This window comes from Rhinolophus ferrumequinum, chromosome 23 (genome assembly GCF_004115265.2).
Source record: "Rhinolophus ferrumequinum isolate MPI-CBG mRhiFer1 chromosome 23, mRhiFer1_v1.p, whole genome shotgun sequence".
NCBI lineage: Eukaryota > Metazoa > Chordata > Mammalia > Chiroptera > Rhinolophidae > Rhinolophus > Rhinolophus ferrumequinum.
Genome location: NC_046306.1, coordinates 15,323,344 through 15,341,671, shown reverse-complemented (window position 1 = coordinate 15,341,671; position 18,328 = coordinate 15,323,344). Strand labels below are relative to the sequence as shown.

Genomic DNA, 18,328 nt, shown 5'->3' with positions numbered 1-18,328 from the left:
ACCACCTTCATTTCTCATCTACATTATTCCCGAGAGCCTCCTCGCTAGAGCCTGCTTTCCATTCCTGCCCTGCTACGCTGTTCTCAAAACCACCTTCAGATTGGTCCTTTTTCATTATGTCACCTTTTACTTAAACTGCTTGAAATGTTTCTCTTTTGACTCAGAATGAAGCCACAGATTTACAACACCTACGGTATCTGTACCCTACCTCCCACCTCATCTGTTACCTTTCAGGTCTTCTTGCCTGTTCTTCATACACAGTACCAGGCGTGCTTCCACCTCAGGGACTTTGCATAGGCTACTCCCTCTGCCTGAAATGCACTTCTCCCCTACATGACTCTTTTGTTCAGTTACTTCCTCCAATTCTTTGCTCAAATGTTACCTTTGTGAGGCCAATACTGACCACCCTATTTAAAACTGCAATCCTTATTCCTGAATTCCATATCCCACTTATTCTGACACTTTTTTCCCATAGCACTTACCACCATTGATATACTACACAATTTTATTATTTTCAGCTTTATTGTCAGCCTCTCCCTCGATATTTCTATCCTTTGGAAGTTTTGGGCTTATCCCTATGGTATTCCATCCCATGTATGTTCAAAATCTGGCAAATATCTGGAGGGAGAGATTGATTGTGCGTTGGCTGAGACCACCGAAGCCAGAGCACGTCGGCAAACTAGGAGAGGCTTTGGAAATGGAGTGATACCTGAGTTAGATCTCTTCTCCATTTGTAGGCTCCCCCGACAAGGGCAGGCTCCAAACAGTCCTTGGTATGTAGTAGGTACTCAATAAATGTTTCTGAATAAATAATGTTAAAAAATTTTGCAGTTGGCTCAGTTGGTTAGAGCACAGTGCTCATAACACCAAGGTCGCCGGTTCGATTCCCACATGGGCCAGTGGGCTGCGCCCTTCACAATTAGAGTGAAAACAATAACTTGACCTGGAGCTGACGGGTCCTGGAAAAACACACTGTTCCCCAATATTCCCCAATTAAAAAACAAAAAAGGAAAGAAATTTTGCAAAGTAGTAATATACAGCAAGTGACATGGGACCACAGAAGCCAGAGCAAGTGGGCGAATTAGGAGAGGCTTTGGAAATGAAGTGATACCAGAGTTAGATCTCTGTTAGCCAGAATTAACCTTTCATAACTTCTGGCTACCTTTTTCCCTACTCCCAAGTTTGTGTAACCCAGACTGACAAGCAAGCATTCATACGTGTAGACACATGCTGAAAGGAACAACCGTCTCTCCATCACTACCAGATTGCTTCAAATATTCTTATTCTTACCTACCATGAAGAGCAAAAAGATTTCTGATGATAGGATTTTGCTTGCTATTCAGAGTTTTTAACTAGGACCAAATCCAAGGAAACATTAACATATGGATGAAGAAAGCACAGGACTTTACTCTGAGTATTAAAAGGACAGAGGGCTTAAAACATTCTTCATTAGAGAAATTTTTTAAGTAATAAATTAAAGAATTTGAAATAAAATTTCAATTTATTTTTTGGCACTGGGTAAAGAATGGGGGACGAACACAAGTGTTAAAAAAAAAATCAATGGTTGTCATCAAAATACTGAGAACAGGTTTTTACTCTATCCTAATAAAAGAAGAGTAACATTTCCAAAATACACATCAAAGTAGGAAGGAAACTGGAAAATCAGGGTTTTCTTTCCCTAAGCTGAGATTGTGCATAAAAGCACGATCATGTGTGTATAAACACTCAGTATATACAGATACACACAGATATAAACTAAATCTGCTTGCCAAACACAATTCCATAACAGCCATCTGTTCTCAACTGCCTGGAATTTTCTCAAATTATCCTTCAAAGAAGACAGTTTTAACTCATTCACTTTCATGTCAGGGGCTCATATAATTCAACATCTTTTTCTTAGGGAAAATTAAAAAAATTTTCAACCCAAGTTGTTCTCAACTTCAACCAACCACCTGATTTACTTCTATTTAGCTAGCCATAAGGAGAGGCTCCAACAAGAAGCAAACCACTTTTCAAATCACCAAGTATTATTTCCCGAGTGCCAAGGAGGGTACAAAAGTAACATCCAACGAGATGCCCACTCATTTCGCAGAGGCTTACACTCATTCAGGGAAAGCAAAATAAAACCTATTTTTCTTAGAAATGTCTCAGGGTAAAGCTAATTGGTATGACAGTAACCATAAGTTCCCACCAGAGCGCAAAAGGTAAGAATAGCTTGGATGTCACAGAACACGTGAGGTTTTAGTTGGGCCTGAAAGAATGGTGGTTCCCAAGAGGACAGCAAACAGGAAGGAAAGCAGGAATGAACCCGAAAAATGAAATAGTGAGTCAGTGGGAAGGAGGGCACATATTTGGAATACTCAGTAAGCATTCACAGTAGAACAGAAGCATTTTATACAATGAGGAGTGGAAATCAATGAGGATAAACAGGCAGTGTGCAGCCACATTAAGGAAAAAAAAAATCAGTCAGGAGTTTCAACTTCATATAGGAGTTGAGGAGGAACCAGCTTAGATTCTTGAGCAGGACACAGAAATACCAGAACTTTCTCTGGTCCTATGGGAAAATTAGTCTGCTAATGGATTCAGAAGGACTAAGGCTGCAGCAAGGAACTACAGAACTGCATACTGCAATGATCTGAACACTGGCCTCAAGCACCAGGGGCAGAAACCAAGGGGAAACACATACAGGGGACGATGTGAAGGAAGCTACAAGGTGGGAAATGGTTGTAGCCAACGTAGAAAAGGGAAGAATAAAGATCATCCAAGCAGGCCAAAAGGACAGGAGCCTAAGCACTGAATCACAGAAGCAGGTACAAAGCTAGAGTGATGCCAAATGCCAAACAACTCCAAGTAAGCTTTGCCAAGGGGTCTGTCTGCGTACAGGCTGAAGTGACGACTTGGAGCGAGAGATAAATGAATACCAGAGGGAAAAATATGCCCGCATAAAGAAATGGAGAAAACAAGAGCCTGAGAAAAAAAGTATCTCATTCTTGTCTTTCTAATCCAGGAGTTAAAAAATCATACTGTTTAGATAAGGGTTTTAAGCATATTTATTCATCATTCATATAGTAAATAAATGTAGAAGTACAACTGAATGCAAGTCTTTATGTTAGCTACTACCTAACATAAAGTACTACCTATGTTAGGTAAACATTACGATATACTAAAAAGCGACCCTTGTTTTGCAGAAGTTTACAGTCTGATTGAGGGAACGGTCGGGCTTGACATTCAGAACAGTATGGCAGAGGCACTGACAAATCAGAATAGTCACAGGCTTTGAACACGAGGGGCCAGGGTTTCAGCTGACTCGACTTTGGGAATAATAAATACAACAGTTAGAACACCACACTGAGGACTGAAAGTGCCAGAAGTGAGTCTTCATCTGAATAGTTCCTGGGAGTTAATGCAAATTTTACTTTCCTGTAACTCTTTCATGCCTGAGAGGTACACAGAAAAAACAGATACAAGCTTTATCCTAAAGTAGCCGGTGGTTTCAAAGAAGGAAATCAGAGTTGGCAGGTCTTTAAAGGACAATGACAGAGTGAATCATATTAGGGTGCTGCGGGAGCACAGAGGAGAAGCACTTACCACCAGCCCCAGTGGGGTAAGGAGCTGCCTAGGGGTGGGGGTGGGGACACTAACTGAGCTCAGCCTCCAGGCACAGGAAAGGGCCAAAGCAGAAGGTCCTATCTGCAAAGGCATTGGGGAAGCCTCATTTAAATGCAAGTCCTTTTGTTCCAAAAGGCAAAATCATATGAACCACACAAACTGGAGGAGGCAAACAGTGAGACAACCTTGTAAAAATCTATGCACTGTAAATGTACCACAACTGCGAAGCTTGCCTCTGCTCCAAGCACCAACATCAGTGTGACAAAGAATAAGAAAAGCGAGGAGTCTAAATCAGGATGGAAACTCATCTCCAGTCCTGAATCCCAGATCCCTGTCAGGACACTGTCCTCGGGACTCCAAAGCAGGGCTGTGCTAATCTGCCAATCTTGAGCTAGAGTGAATCATGTGTAAAGATGTTTTTAGCAACTCACCACTAGGTAACCAATGCTGAGGCTGCAGTTTGGGGCTGGGACAGGAGCCAGAAGCCACAGAATTGGGCTGAGCATGCTGATAAGAGACTGCACAGAAATGCAAAGACGGACCAGCAGGGCCATTTTTATGTCCATGCTGCACCCTTCTCAGCCCCAAACTAAAGCCAACAAGCAGACAGACACCCATCCCGAAGGGCCTTAAGAGAAAGAGAAAGATGAAAAAAGGCCTCATCCTCTTCTTCGGATTTTCTGTGCCTCTGGATGCTTTGAGGATTGCCTGGCATCCAAGATGCGATTCCAAGGCTTTCAAGCTTTGCATTAGCCTGGAAAATCTTTGTTCACACCTCACCAGGAAGCCCAATATGTAGAAGAGATGAAAGTGAAGCTGTTTTGGTTCTGCAGCAGCTAAGGCTCTCCCGAGCACTGCTTTTGAAAGTCCCTGGATCCCCTCACAGGCAGGCTCTCTAGTGTGCCCTGCGTGCAGGGCCAGGCCTGTGGCGCGGCTGTCTTTCTGAACATCAGTGCCAAAACCACGTGTCAGGCCTCCTTCTTGTTGAAATTTTGTAATAATTTTTGAGGCATAATTAGTGCAAATTCAGATTCAATCTTATATTTCACCGTATATATAAACCCTCTCTTTACTGTATCCTTGGGAGGATACAAAGGGACTAGATAAATCAAGTTTCTTGAATTGTTTCTGTCAGATCAGCTAATTCTGCCCTTCAGGTCCCAGGGGAGAAGCCGTAACAACTGAAATATGGGAAATGACTTAGGCTAAAAGGCTACTAGGAGAAAATAAAATCCCTTACAATGTTTCAAATACCAAACCAACCATAAAATCTCCAAGGAAGGAAAACCCATTATAAAGCCATATAATCCTATCACCTCAGGACAGTCTGCAAGGGCTACTCTTAACTATTTGCTCGAAAAGTACTGCAACGACAGCACGTCAATTATTATTCCTATTAAGTATTCTATGCATTAGTTGGATAACCCTTAGCATAGAGACATGCTATCAACTCTTAATGTGCTGGTCACTGATCAACTGCTACTACAAAGGAGGCCAAAAACATGTCTACATATTTTAAGAAAGGAAAAAACTGTATTAAAATTACGCTGATGGTAACCACTCTGAGCACTTCTTGCAATTGCAGAAGTCAAGCATGACTTGTACTCATCTTTTGTTATCAGAATATATTGAGTATTACAATTTTAATACAGGTTTTTCCTTTCTTACAATGTGTACACTTTTTCTTGGCACCCTCTGTATTTAAGTATGACCTGGATCATTATGAGCCTGTTTCTTGATTGTTAAAAAAGGGACAATGACCCCTGCTCTTAGCTACCTTCCATGCAAACAGAGTGAAGGGATATGTGGAATTACATAAAAATGCTTCATGTTGGAGGCCAGGTGGCTTAAACAGATAAAGAATTATCAGCTTCAGTGAGCCACACTGGCGCCCAGGGGAAAGGACAGGTATTCGTGCTGCGGCCACACATGTGGAGTATGAATTCCGCCAAGTCAGCGACGGTGCCGCCCTAGCAGACAGACAGCCTGTGTCCCAGAATGTTCTGCTGGCAATGAGGCCCCTCCTCCACGCTCAGCCTGCTCCTCCTTTGGCTTCTCATTTCTTCCCCGGCAGGCTCTGTGGCACAAAACTCCTCCTTTTCAGCACTTACCCCTCTTCCTTTCTAGCATCTGAGTACCAGGTCCTAATGCTATCCTCTTCCTCTCTGAAACTGCTGCCAGTGGAAAGTCCTCCAGTGCAAAGATGGCCATCCTGCTTCTCTGCTTGAACCCCTCAATGCCCCCGACCCCTCTCTGATCTACAGAATAAAGGCCAAATACCTTAGCTGACATCCAGGACCTGCATTATGGGACTTTTCCTACCACTCAGGGCTCATCTCCTACCACTCCTCAAATCAGACCCCACGCCCAGCCGAGCTCGTCTATCTATCATACCAGGCTTATTTCAGGCTCTGGGGCTTTATTTCATGTCTGAGATTACCCTTCCGAAAACCCTGACCGCCCTCCTTTTTCTGTCCACACCTCCTTCTGTGTAGCCACTCTATGTAGCACACACTTCTAGGGCAGCACTTATCACGGTATTAGTGGAGCCGTACACGGCTGGCTTCTCCTACACATAGCTCCTTGGGGGTGGGGACCATCCCTTGATACTCATCCCTGTATCCCAAGACCTGGCTTGGCAGTGGACTCTTTCTAAACGTTTGTTGAATCCAAGTTCCAATTGTAATTTACTAGTTCATGTGATTTTATTCACTGAACAACTATTTAGTCTGTATGAGACTTTTACATTCTAATGAGAGACAAAAAATAAAATGAAACCAGAAATCCGAACACAATTATAAGTTGTAGTAAGTGCTATGAAGGAAACAGAGTGAAACAGAACCATTGGGGTGAGGGGGCAGGGACCTACTTTGACATAAAAGATGGTGAACCAGTCATGCAAAGCATGTGAAGAGCATTCCAGGCAGAAGCGACAAAATAGGCCAAGGCCAGTGAGTGGGAAAGAACTGCTGGTTCAGACATTAAAAGACAGCAAGGCTTTTGGTTGAAGAGTAATGAGAGAAGAGAAGCCGTTTATTTGAAAAACGAATTTGGTGAAATAGAGTGTAATGGTAGAGGGTCCTGCTTGGCACAGTAAAGGGTCTGAATTTTATTCTAAGTGCAACAGGAAGCCATCTGAAGGTTAAAAGCAGCAGTTAAAATGATCTAACTCATGCTTTAGCAAAGAGCCCTGGGAAAACTCAGTCAAGTAAGACAAAACGACTGTCCAGCCAAGGCCAGCACCCAATCCAAAGGCCGTACCTCCGCCTGCCACGCCAGGGTAGAAGCCGAGAGGGCGGACGCTCGGCCAGCTCCGAGCACAGCGATCGTTTCTCCATCATCGTCCACCACTTTGAAGTCCAGGTCCTCGTTGTATTTTCTGCGCTTCACTTGGCGGCCCGAGCGCCGTTTCTGCAGGGCAAACACACCCATCAGAGAAAGAAGCTCTGTGAGTCAAAGGCAAAAAGCTTGTACAAGAATACCCTCAATTACACTCACTAACAGCAAAGGAGATCTTTCTTACTTTACAAAAGGAATCTTCCTTAAATACAACTCTTTTAAAAACTTTATACTCAAAATGGGATCTAGCTGGTGGAGGGGATCCAAACTGCCAGCACCACTAAGAAGGTGTCTCAGAATCCAGTGAGATGTATTTTATTCATCAGTGGCAGTGACTTTTTCCCTCCTTTCTAGAACTGATTTCTATTCCAGTAAAACAGAAGGGAGGTACACTCCATCATCTTTGAGGTCCCTTCCAGCACAGCTGGAAACTCTGATTTTGTGACAATGATATAGCTGTTTTTGTTTTTGCTTGAATTCACCACACTTACCACGTAACTCCTCAAAAACTAAATAATACCAATTTTATTAGAATCTCGTAATACCCCGTGAAATGCAGGGAGACATCTTAAGTGTGACAAAACAAGACTCGTGAGTCACCATCTGAGGACTCGTCTATAATTAAGTAGCTTGTGACCTTTTAGAACAACTTCTGCAACAAAGCAGTCTAGGGGCTTTCTGCCAACACAAAAACACATGGTCCATCTCTACGTACACGTCATATTCAAGCAGTAGAAATACTTCTGGGGACCATTTACCAGCTAGCTCCCTCTCAAATATGTCTACCTTAAAAAACAAAAACAAAAGCAAAACCCCACCTTCCTTATTTTCTAAAAAGATATCTCCTGGGCCTCTCTCTGTATTCCCATCATTTCTTCACTCTGTCACCTCTGTGATGTTTCATTTTACCTGAGGGATTCCACATACCCCCCCAATCTCACGTACAGATCACCATCCTAGAAACACGTGACCCCCCGCCCCCCGCCAACTCCCATCAATCTGACGTGTTTGTTTCTCTGCCAATCAGGATACCTAACAGCCACAAGCCCGAGCTTATAGGCAGTGGGGCGGGGGAGTAGGGGGTGTTTTGACTCTGACACCCCAGACACTACTACTTACTACCACTACGACCTTAGGAGCTGACACCTTCCTACAATGAAGATCACCTAGAAATCTCTGAGGGTCCAGATGATACCTGAAGATGCATGGACTTGGTCTTCTTCTAAATGGTCCCCTTGCAGCACACAGCCCAGATAAACTGCTGTGGGTATCGGAGGACAGAGCACTTTCAAACATGAGAACTCAGGTCCAAGCGAGGTTGCCTCAACTCAGGGAGAAAATTCCTACCAATGTCATGGGCACACTTTGGCATCTTTGTAGGAATCTCATTTAGCCAAGCAACTCCTTGTTTTCATGTTGGGCCAAACTTTCCTAACTATTTTGGCATAATGAACACATCCCTGATTTTTCCAGCAACTGAGATTATGAAAATGTCCTTGTGCAGACTGGCCTAGCTCTCTGCACAGAGTAACACTACAGGCACTACCTACAAGACGAAACAGGCCCGGAGCCTTACCCAGCTTGGCTCACAACTCCATTTCCACATTCACTCTTGCTGATGCCAAACATGCTACTTTCCAAGAAGGAAGCAAACAGCACTGAAACACTGGGAGATTATTAGTACAATAAGATCCAGATGCTGGGGAGAAGGCCTGTGGTCTTTTGGTGCTCACCCACCAAAACAGAGACGCCCAGCCCGGGTCTGTGCACAAGACATGTCGGCTTGAGAAAGGGAGGGAGAAGCAACAGGTTCAGCGTCAGCACGACCCCATCTGGCGGCCGTAACCTCCACCAGGGCTCCCGGTCACAGCTGTACCTGGCTGTCTGCAGACTCAGTGGATTCCTCAGGACTCCGCAGGGGTGGGTTCCGCAGGCCCTGATCCAGCTCTAAACTCTCCACTGTGGTTTCACTTTTCCTTTTTCCTTTCTTCTTTTTCTCCACAGGGGTTGGTCCTTGCTCCTTGCTACAAGGAGAAATTCAGAATTAAAACTGTTGGGCAATTTTTAAAACTAAGATTTCTCATGTGATCAAAGTTGTGATATCACATCCTGGAATTCTTGAACCAGGACAGGCTTTAATGAAGAATCTGTAAGTTTCTTCCCAGAAATATACAGAAATATGGGAAGAAATATCTACAAGGATTGATGCAGAATTCACTTTTTCATACCCCTATCATGACTACTAAGACTATGACTGATGTGGTAAGAAATAAAATAGTATGAACCTCTCCAAACAGCTCCCTTTCAGTTTATAGAAATGCCTTCTCTAGGGTGTTTAATTGCTTTGTAGGTATTGAGAACCATCACATTTTAATCTCCCTCTAAGTTACACAGGAAGAGACATCTCCCTAGTCTATCACCCTCCTCTACTGAGAACGGTCTATGTATAAGACTCGGAGTGAGTACTAGAAACTCAAAATAGAGACAACACTGTCCCTGCCCTTGAGGAGGTTACAATCATGAAAATCCTACAGCCCACCTAGAGCCACAGCCCCGAGCAGTAGCCGAATGCTTCCTGAGAGAGGTGGAGCTGGGCAAAGTCCATCCATCCTGGAAGGCCCTGCTAAGATGCCCACCTGTCCTCAAACACCCTCCCAGTTGGCAAAACCTCTTTCCCACGTTCCCAAAGCACTCCCGCTGTGCCTTGCTTAGCATATGCAAACTCGGATCTTTCACCAAAGTCAGTCAGTAACCATGACGCCAGGCTCAGAACCACACCGTGCCTGGAGCCTCTGCAGTTGTTCAATAAACATCTGCTGAGGGGATGAATATTTTATACTTCTCTGATCTCTCCTATCAGACTTTACAGTTCCTAAAGAACAATATGTACTTAAGATTAAGTTTCATATTCCTCACAATGAGTAGTCTTATGCCTTATACATAGTTAAGTATTCAGTAAATATTTATTGAACATATGGATGCAAAGAGGGATGCATCAATGGATGGATTACATTCCTTATCGCTGGGGAGATTTGGGAAAATGCACTTGAGTGGGGATATACATAAAATTTCGACAGACAGAAGATAGGAATGATAATAGTAATTATTATAATTATTACAATTACAATGATTGTTATTATAGCTAATACTTATATATAACACTTAATGCATGCAGGCACAGTTCTCTGAATCCTTCACATGGATTATCTTCTTTACCCTCCACAACCTGGAAAGGCAGGTAGTATTATTATCCCCATTTTATCAGGAGGCACAGTGGAGCTCAGTTAGATTTCCAGGGTAACATGGCTAGGAAATGGCAGGGAAAGGATCTGAACCCAGGCCTGCTTTTCACCACCACGGCATTCTTGGAGAAGGGCAGAGTGTTAAGGGCTGGTTTAGTAAAAGCCAGTCTGTGTGGCTGGATGATAGGGCAGTGAACAGAAGCCCTAAGTGGTAGAAGTGGAAAGAAGTCAGGGGTACACCTGCCCAGAGAGTTCAGACTTCCATCTGTGTGACAGGAACACGATGGGAAGCCCAGGCAAGAGGGAATGAAGACTAGGCTGGACATGGAATCAACCAAAACTCAAAGGGGAAAATGATTGGAAAGATCCAGCTGAAGTAGAACCAGTAAGTCTTGGCAAATGACAATGTGAAGCATGACGACCAAGACCCCAAATTACGGGTCTTTTCCATCAGCTGAGTTCTGGAAGGTGTGGGGGAAGAGAGGAGAACCGAGGGCCTTGTGTAGGGAAGGGAGACCCAGCATGAGCTCGCGGCAGAAATACCACAGTGCGGACGGCTCGGCTCCATCAGCCTGCCGCTCTCCTGGACAGCCTTCACCCCTCACGGATCCCAGGCAGGTCAGCACAAACTTCGCCCACCCCCGATTCCCCAGGCTGAAGACTGGCTGGCCGCCCTGCCTGTCAGGAAAGTTCTTTATGAAAATTATCTTGGTCCCACCTGAGGAAATGAAAGGGGTCCTGCCATTTTAGAGCACTCAAAACTTTTTATCATAACAAGAGCCTTGTACTCTTTAAGCCGGGGTAAGAGGGTGGGGGGAAGCAAAAGTTCTACTTCTTATCAGTTCAAGACAGGAGACCCCGGTGAACCAATTCAAAAAGATGCTAAATTTTCACAGGAATATTTATCTCATGTTATGTGGCTTCTCACTAAGAAAATTGTGTAGCAATTTATTTATATTCTACAAAGCACTTCTGGGTTCTGAGTTTCATTTAACTGTTAAAACCACAACTCCATGAGGGAGCCAGGGCAAACAAGCCTCATATTCCAGATGAAGAAACAGGTTTCAAAGCAGCAAAGGCCCCAAAGGCAGCAGTGGAGCAGAGGCCAGCACGCTGCTGTCTGACTCACAGCCTGTTGCTTTTTACACCATACACCAACACTGATCCCCCAGGTTACGAGAGTGAGCAGAAGGTCAGGCTGGGCTATGGGATCCTATCCCTTTTACCCCAGTGACTGGTCTAGGGATGGACCAATGAACCAGCCAGCCCAATTTGGGAGTCCTTCCTTTAAAAAAAAAAAAAAAGTGACTGTTTGGCAGGAGTGGGTAGGAAAATAAAGCTCATTCCTCCTAGGTCTCACGGCTGTGAGCCCACTACTGCAGGCAGCCACAGTTTAACCTTGAGTATAAAAGCGGTTGCAACGAATGGAGCTGACACCCAGAGAGGTGCAGGGAAGGGTTACAGATGAAGCACTCAGGTGGGATCCTCAACTTTACTTCCTGGCTCTGATTCTGTAAGCCAATGAACCCCCTTTTACTTTTTTTAACTTAATTCAAGTTGGGTTTATGTCACTTGTAACCAAGAGAGTTCTGAACAATACAAAGGCCTAATACCTACACCATTTATTTAATGGCACTTGAGGCTGGATCACAGCAACTGTATTTGTATAATCCTCTCTTCTCTAGCTTTCAGAGTTAGAACCAACTAACTTGCAAGACAGAAAAATGTAGCAGACAAGATTTTTTAGGTTCATTGTACCTAATTTTAGTTAACAAAATCAAACTTGATTTTACAATAAAACATAAATCCACTTTTCTAAGGAAAGCATCCACCATGTATTTATGACATGTAAGAAACTTCTAATATATAAACTATACCATCCATGCAAGACAACTATCAGGAATGACCAACAATTGTTTCTTAGTCGGCCTTGCCCCCAAAGCTCTGTCCTGTCTTCTACACAGCTTCATCAGCCAAGATTTTACACATCTTAACTTTCTGCAGTTTGTATTAGGAAAATAAGTACTTTTTCTGACTTCCAAGTAGGAAATTACATTACAGCATTAAAGCATTAGATAGACGTTCTTAGACTCTTCTCCCAACCTTATTTCCAGTTCCCAACCTCCAGGTTTCTTCGCTAGAATTCAGAGTTAGAAACTAAGTGCTGGATCTGAGTATGAGAAAAAAAGTTCGGGTATGTGTTACAACATTGTACTACAGTGATTTTTTTTTTTTGATTTTTTTATTACTTTGTCCCCATGGATTCCAGGTATTGAAAACTTTTATCTACCAAACTGCATCATTTCAAAATGACTCATCTTCCCAGTTTAAAATTAAATCTTGTAAAATGTCCATCAAAGTCTTAGCAGAAAAGAATTCAGTTACTGACACAGTGAGTTGCTATCACCCTTCAATTCAGAATGGCTGGAAAGAGCTCACGATGCCAGCGACTGCCTTCCCAGACGTGCCCGTGTCTGGGGAGTCCAGCCAGGGAACCGCTGCTCCACAGCGGGAACAACTCTGCAGAGAAGCTTCAGTCCAGGTCTCGCCACAGGCTCTCATCCTCTTCCCAGGGGTATAATACCGAACACATGGATATTGCCCCCAAAAAGCTCATTTGTACATTTAATTCAGCTTTTACTTAATGGCCATATTACAATTCAATCTATATCTAGAGAATGGAGTTTGGCATAGATTTTAAAGATACTGGTTAAGAGAAAAGAAATATTCGTCTGGCTGCAGACGTAGCTCGCTATCCACAAAACGAGACTCAAACCCACCCTGTCCTCTGTCCCTTTAACTGCATCACTGCCACCATCAAACCAAAGATTACACAGTTTGTGACACTGTCCTAGTGAAAAATGAGACAAAAACATTACATACTGATAAGATGAAAAAGCAGTTTTTACAAATCTTATTAACAGTGATAAAAGCAAATGAAAATAAACATTTTTTAAACGCAAAAGGGTTGCAAATGAAATGTACAATCCATCCCTACTTGCACCAAATCCCATTACCAGAGAGAACTGCTTTTGACCAATCTGTTCATGCCTCTAGTTCCTTACTGACCACATTAAGCGAAAGCTCCTGGCATCCTGATATGAAAGGTGATGCATTTAGATCTTTTATATCACCCCACTCCTTCCTCTACCAATATTTTTGTTGAATTCTTTTAGTCTAGGCAAACCATGTTTTAAATTTTCATTTTTTCCCCTTATTTTCTGTTTCTTTTTCATGATAACCCCTCCTTGTTTTGCAGACAAAATACCATCTTGATTCTGACGATACTAACTTAAAATCTTTTCCAAGTTATTTTTTCCTGGACTTGCTCCTACTGAGGACAATTGTTCTGCTCATTCCTCTTTTTCTTCTTCCAGTCTCACGATCTTTGGTGGACTGTTTCTATTTAAAATGAACAAGGCGGATAACGCAGGTGGCTAGTGAGACGATGTGCTGCAGAATAAGTCCCTTTCTCTGGGAGGCCTGGCCTGGGACTCTGCATATGGGGAGGCTGCTCCCCTCCCCGCCCTTCCAGGGTCCAGGCAGGGAAAGGTAGAGAAGCTACTGCCCCTAGGCTCCCTTGTTGTGGACGGTGGTCTCCACTTGGAGCCCTGGACCCTGGGACCTTCCCCGGGAGCAAACAGCTCAGCACCTCTAGAGCAACTGCCTGACTCCAGCCTGGAGCTGACAAACCACGCAGCCACTCTGCCGACAGTCCCTTAGCCACCTCCCCTTGGGTTGGAGTAGAGGTGGCCTGCCTCCCAACCTTTCTGCAGGGCTGCCAGGTCCACTGTGAGGACACAGCTGCTGCACGTGTTCTGAGCTGGGACGCCCTCCACACGTGTACCCATCAGTGTAACACCACTGGCATTCCCCATCCAGAAATTCATAACATCACTCATCTCTGAAGAATCTATTCCCCTCTGTTCTTCCAGTCATTTCATTAAGATTTGGTAAAGAATGGAAAATAAAAGTATGCTCAGTCTACCATCTTGAAACTGAAAATTCCCCCCAAAGAACATTTATTTAAATGTCTTTTGGTCTTTTTGCTTTAAGTCTTTTCTCATCTATTAATTCCTTTAATACCTGGCTCAATCCTCACCTCTTCCAAGGGACTCCCTAGACCAGAACTGAAACGCTCTTAATCCTCTAAATCCTTTCAGCTATTCTGTATACAGTTATATTAGGTTCTTTCACTTGCTTCCATTTTTGCCTGTTATTTGACTACCTGCAGCAAGGCTGTTTCTCTAACTTGCCAAAGTTCCTCATAGATGATACTTCTGTGACACCTTTCCTCAACTATCGCATTCCCAACAAAAGTACTCATAAACAAAGCACGGCACACAGAAGGCTCTAAAAATGTACTGGATAAATAAATCAAGCGCTCCTACTTAGTAACTGGTTCCTTACAGATTAGGTCAAGGTCCATGATGCACCAGACCCTAACTTCAAAGTTAGAGGATTACAGAATAAGCACTCCAGGTGCCCTTAGAAAAACAGCAACGGGGACTTAGTCCAAAGCTTCAGAGGTGGGTCTCTACCATCATCATTCCGATTCCTTCCCTACTTAACATTGAGCCCAGTGGGTTCAAAGTACAAGGTCTCTACTCATTGTCTTCATTCTTCGAATAAATGATCAGAATGTACAAAACAAGTCTCCCGACAGAAAGCATGTGGTCAATGGATGCTCCTGAGCCCAGGCCCAGCCTCAAAAAAGATCTGCACTCTAAACAAAGACGGTGATTGACCTTCAAACAGGGCAGCCGAGCTGAGCTGAGCTGAGCTGAGCTGAGCTGATTGGGTCGTACTCCTCCTCCTGCATCAGTTATCAGCTGACTCACAGCTCAAATGGTTATATAACCAGAAGGTCTAGGGCTTAACTTTCTAGAAGCAACCATCAAAGAAGAAAATAAGAAAAGGTATTAAAAAACAAAAAAACAACCTTTCTTCCCGGATGTTACTAACCTTATTGCATTTGGGAGGAAAATCTGCTGTGGGTTGACAAACCAAAACAAATGGGGGCAAAAAGCTGAGGCACAGCAATTGGGGCTTGAATTGGAAAAAACTCAGTTTCCCACCTTACTGAGGAGGGAAAAACCCAGATCTTCCCCACTATGTGTTTCTCTCCTGTGTGTCTCCTTTACTATTCACACAAGACACTTGACTTCGGATACTTTGGGTCACCAAATGTGTGGAGGTTTTCCCCACACCGACAAGCAATTCTCGGACACCAGCATTGAACTCAATTCTGACAGTATCTACCCAGACATCGCATCGGATTCCAGAGGTTAAGGGCTCAGTCCCACAAGACTGCTTGCCTCCACCGCATTTCAAATGCCAGTCACAAGCTCAGGTTGTCACCTGTGCTTCTGACTAATGAGCTATATAAATCAGAGGTTCCAACGACCCCCTCCTCCTTGGGTTCAATTAATTTGCTGGAGCGGCTCACAGAACTCAGGGAAACACGTTTATCAGTTTGCTAAAGGTTATGACCAAGGATACAGATGAACAGCCAGATGAAGGGATATATGGGGAGAGGTCTGGAGCGCAGGAGCTTCTGCCCCTGTGGAGTTGGGTGTACCACCCTCCCGGCATGTGGACATGTTCACCAGCCGGGAAGTTCTCCAAACTCCCCTACCGGGATTTTAGGGAGGCTTCCTCACGCAGGCGTGATCAATTCATTGCTCTGTTTCTGGCCCCCTCTCCTCTCTGAAGGGTGAGGGGTGGGGCTGAAAACTCCAAGCGGCTAATCCGGCTTGGTCTTCCTAGTGACCAGCCCCCACCCAAGAGCCCACCCAGAGTGGCTTGGTAGAACAAGAGACGCTCCCAGTGCTCTTACACTTAGGAAATGACAAGGGTTTTAGGAGCCTCGTGTCAGGGATGGGGTCAAAGACCAAACATTAGAACAAGAGATGTGCCTCGTGCCCTTATCACTTAGGAATTTACAAGGTTTCAGGAGTTTTGTACCAGTCACCTGGGGCAGAGACCAATACACACGTTTCTTATCATTTCACAGGCTAATCACACCATTCATTTCTTTTCCTCTTTTTGGTGTTTCATTCCTAGCAGATGTTAAATACAAAAACGTAAATGTTCTCCATTTGCTGGGATCTTTCATCCGCTTCTGAAAGGACGGTCTAAGAACCAGCTACACTCTAAATATCTGGCAGCCTTTGCAAGTGCAGATTCCTGGGCTCTGCCCCAGACCTAATAAATCATTCCCTGAGCAAGTGGTCAGGGAATCAATCTACTCTAACAAGCTGTCCAGGTGATTCCTTAGGCACAGCAAAGTCCATGAACCAGAGATCTAGGCACACAGGCCTCCAACTGGGCCAGCACAGATTAACTTCTTGACTTTGGAGAGACTAGAAACCGTTCTGACGTGTGCGCACGTACCAAAGCTTATACTCTGCCCTCAACCGACAATATGCACACCAACACTCAAGACCCTGTTTCCAAAGGCAAGCTCCAGTTCAGAGAATCGCCCCGCCCCCAGCTGAAGAACATGCAACCGGAAGGGCTGTCCACCTACTCCTCAGGTACTCCCTACACGTGAGTAAGCACCAGGCAGCACCACTCACACACTGGAATGGGTCCTCTTTCCTGCTCAGTGAGCCGTGCTTCAGTGCTGTGAGGCTGACTCTTACTAAAGGCCATTTCAGGGAAGAGAAATACAAAATTCATAGGCACCTAAGATCCAACAACTATTGTTGAGGACAATATCCATTCTATCACATAATGCTCCTTGGTGAGAATTTTTTTTCTCAGCCTGAGGAACTGGCACGGTGCTTTTCTAACAGCAAAGCGTTTTCCCAAAGCCCTTACCAACATTAGATGAGCACGTGTGCCCACATATGTATAGGTCAGTCTGTACGTTTGCATGTACACACAAGTACACCTGTGTATGTCTTGTGAGGCCGGTGGCCCATCCTCTTTGTGAAAAAGTAAACAACAGTGAAAGCAAATAAGCTATGCTAAGTGAATTTGTAAATTTCTGAGTTGGGACAATGACAGAGCCCAACTTAGCATCCTGGAGGAGCTTCCTTTCTTATGTTTGAAACAATAAAGGAATGAAATAAGTTCATACTCCAAGATAACCTGAAAGAAAAGGAAAGAGGGTAGGTTTTTTAAAAAAAGGCTTCACCCACTTGGGCATTTTGGACCTCTATCCCCTACACAGTAAATTAATATTTATCACTATTAATATCCTTGAAAAGGAAAATGTGCGAGACTCTATCATCTATTTAGGAGAAGAAACACGTTCAATTATCTATTTGCTGCTTCAAATGCAGAGATACAAATGCAGAGCACAGGAAAAAGTGGGAGCCTCCTGGTCCTTAAGAGAATACTGTGGAGTGTGCAAACATATGCAAAAGGAAATCCTATGGAAGAGAGGCCATTTCCCACAAATAAAAAACCAATTTCTCTTAAACTGGAATCTTCCCCACCCTCATTTTCCATTCCTGACTTTCCCTAGCAAGGCATAAAGAGGCACAAAACTGTGGGAGAAAAAAGTGGGTTTTACAGTCAGGTGAGCCTGGAGTCAAATCCTGACAGTGCAGCTCAGGATTAGCTTTGTGCCTTGGACAAGTTACCTTTAAGATTTTCATTTCTTTTAAGTCAGACAGAAAAAGCAGAGAACCACATGATTTCACTGATATGTGGTATATAAATCAAAAACAACAAAAGAACAAGACAAACAACGGAGAAACAAAAACTCACAGACACAGACAATAGTTTAGTGATTACCAGAGGGTAAGGGGAGTCGGGGGTGGGAGATGAGGGTAAGGGGGATCAAATATATGGTGATGGAAGGAGAACTGACTCTGGGTGGTGAACACACAATGGGATTTATAGATGATGTGATACAGAATTGTACACCTGAAATCTATGTAACTTTACTAACAATTGTCACCCCAATAAACTTTAATTTAAAAAAATTATATATAATATAAATGTCAACCACTATGCTGTACACCTGAAATATAAAATAATACTGAATGTCAACTATAATTCAAAAATTAAAAAGGAGGGGGAAGACGAATGAGAATAAGAGATTCAAATTTCCAGGTACAAAACAAGTCAGTCATGGGGATGTGACGTGCAGCATGGGGAATATCGTCAATAATATTGTGAGG

The 18,328-nt window shown here is 43.7% G+C and overlaps 1 protein-coding gene across 3 annotated transcripts in view; it reads right to left on the bottom strand.

Moving 5' to 3' along the window:
• CHD6 (chromodomain helicase DNA binding protein 6) overlaps nucleotides 1–18,328 on the bottom strand; it is a 181,118-nt gene that overhangs the window by 97,488 nt on the left and 65,302 nt on the right. For all 3 annotated transcript variants that reach the window (XM_033094536.1, XM_033094538.1, XM_033094537.1), the window contains 2 exons: nucleotides 8,825–8,972; nucleotides 6,871–7,020 (listed from right to left, as the gene is read on the bottom strand). In XM_033094536.1, the coding sequence (XP_032950427.1) occupies nucleotides 6,871–7,020; nucleotides 8,825–8,972 (298 nt within the window). The remainder of the gene's footprint in view (nucleotides 1–6,870; nucleotides 7,021–8,824; nucleotides 8,973–18,328) is intronic.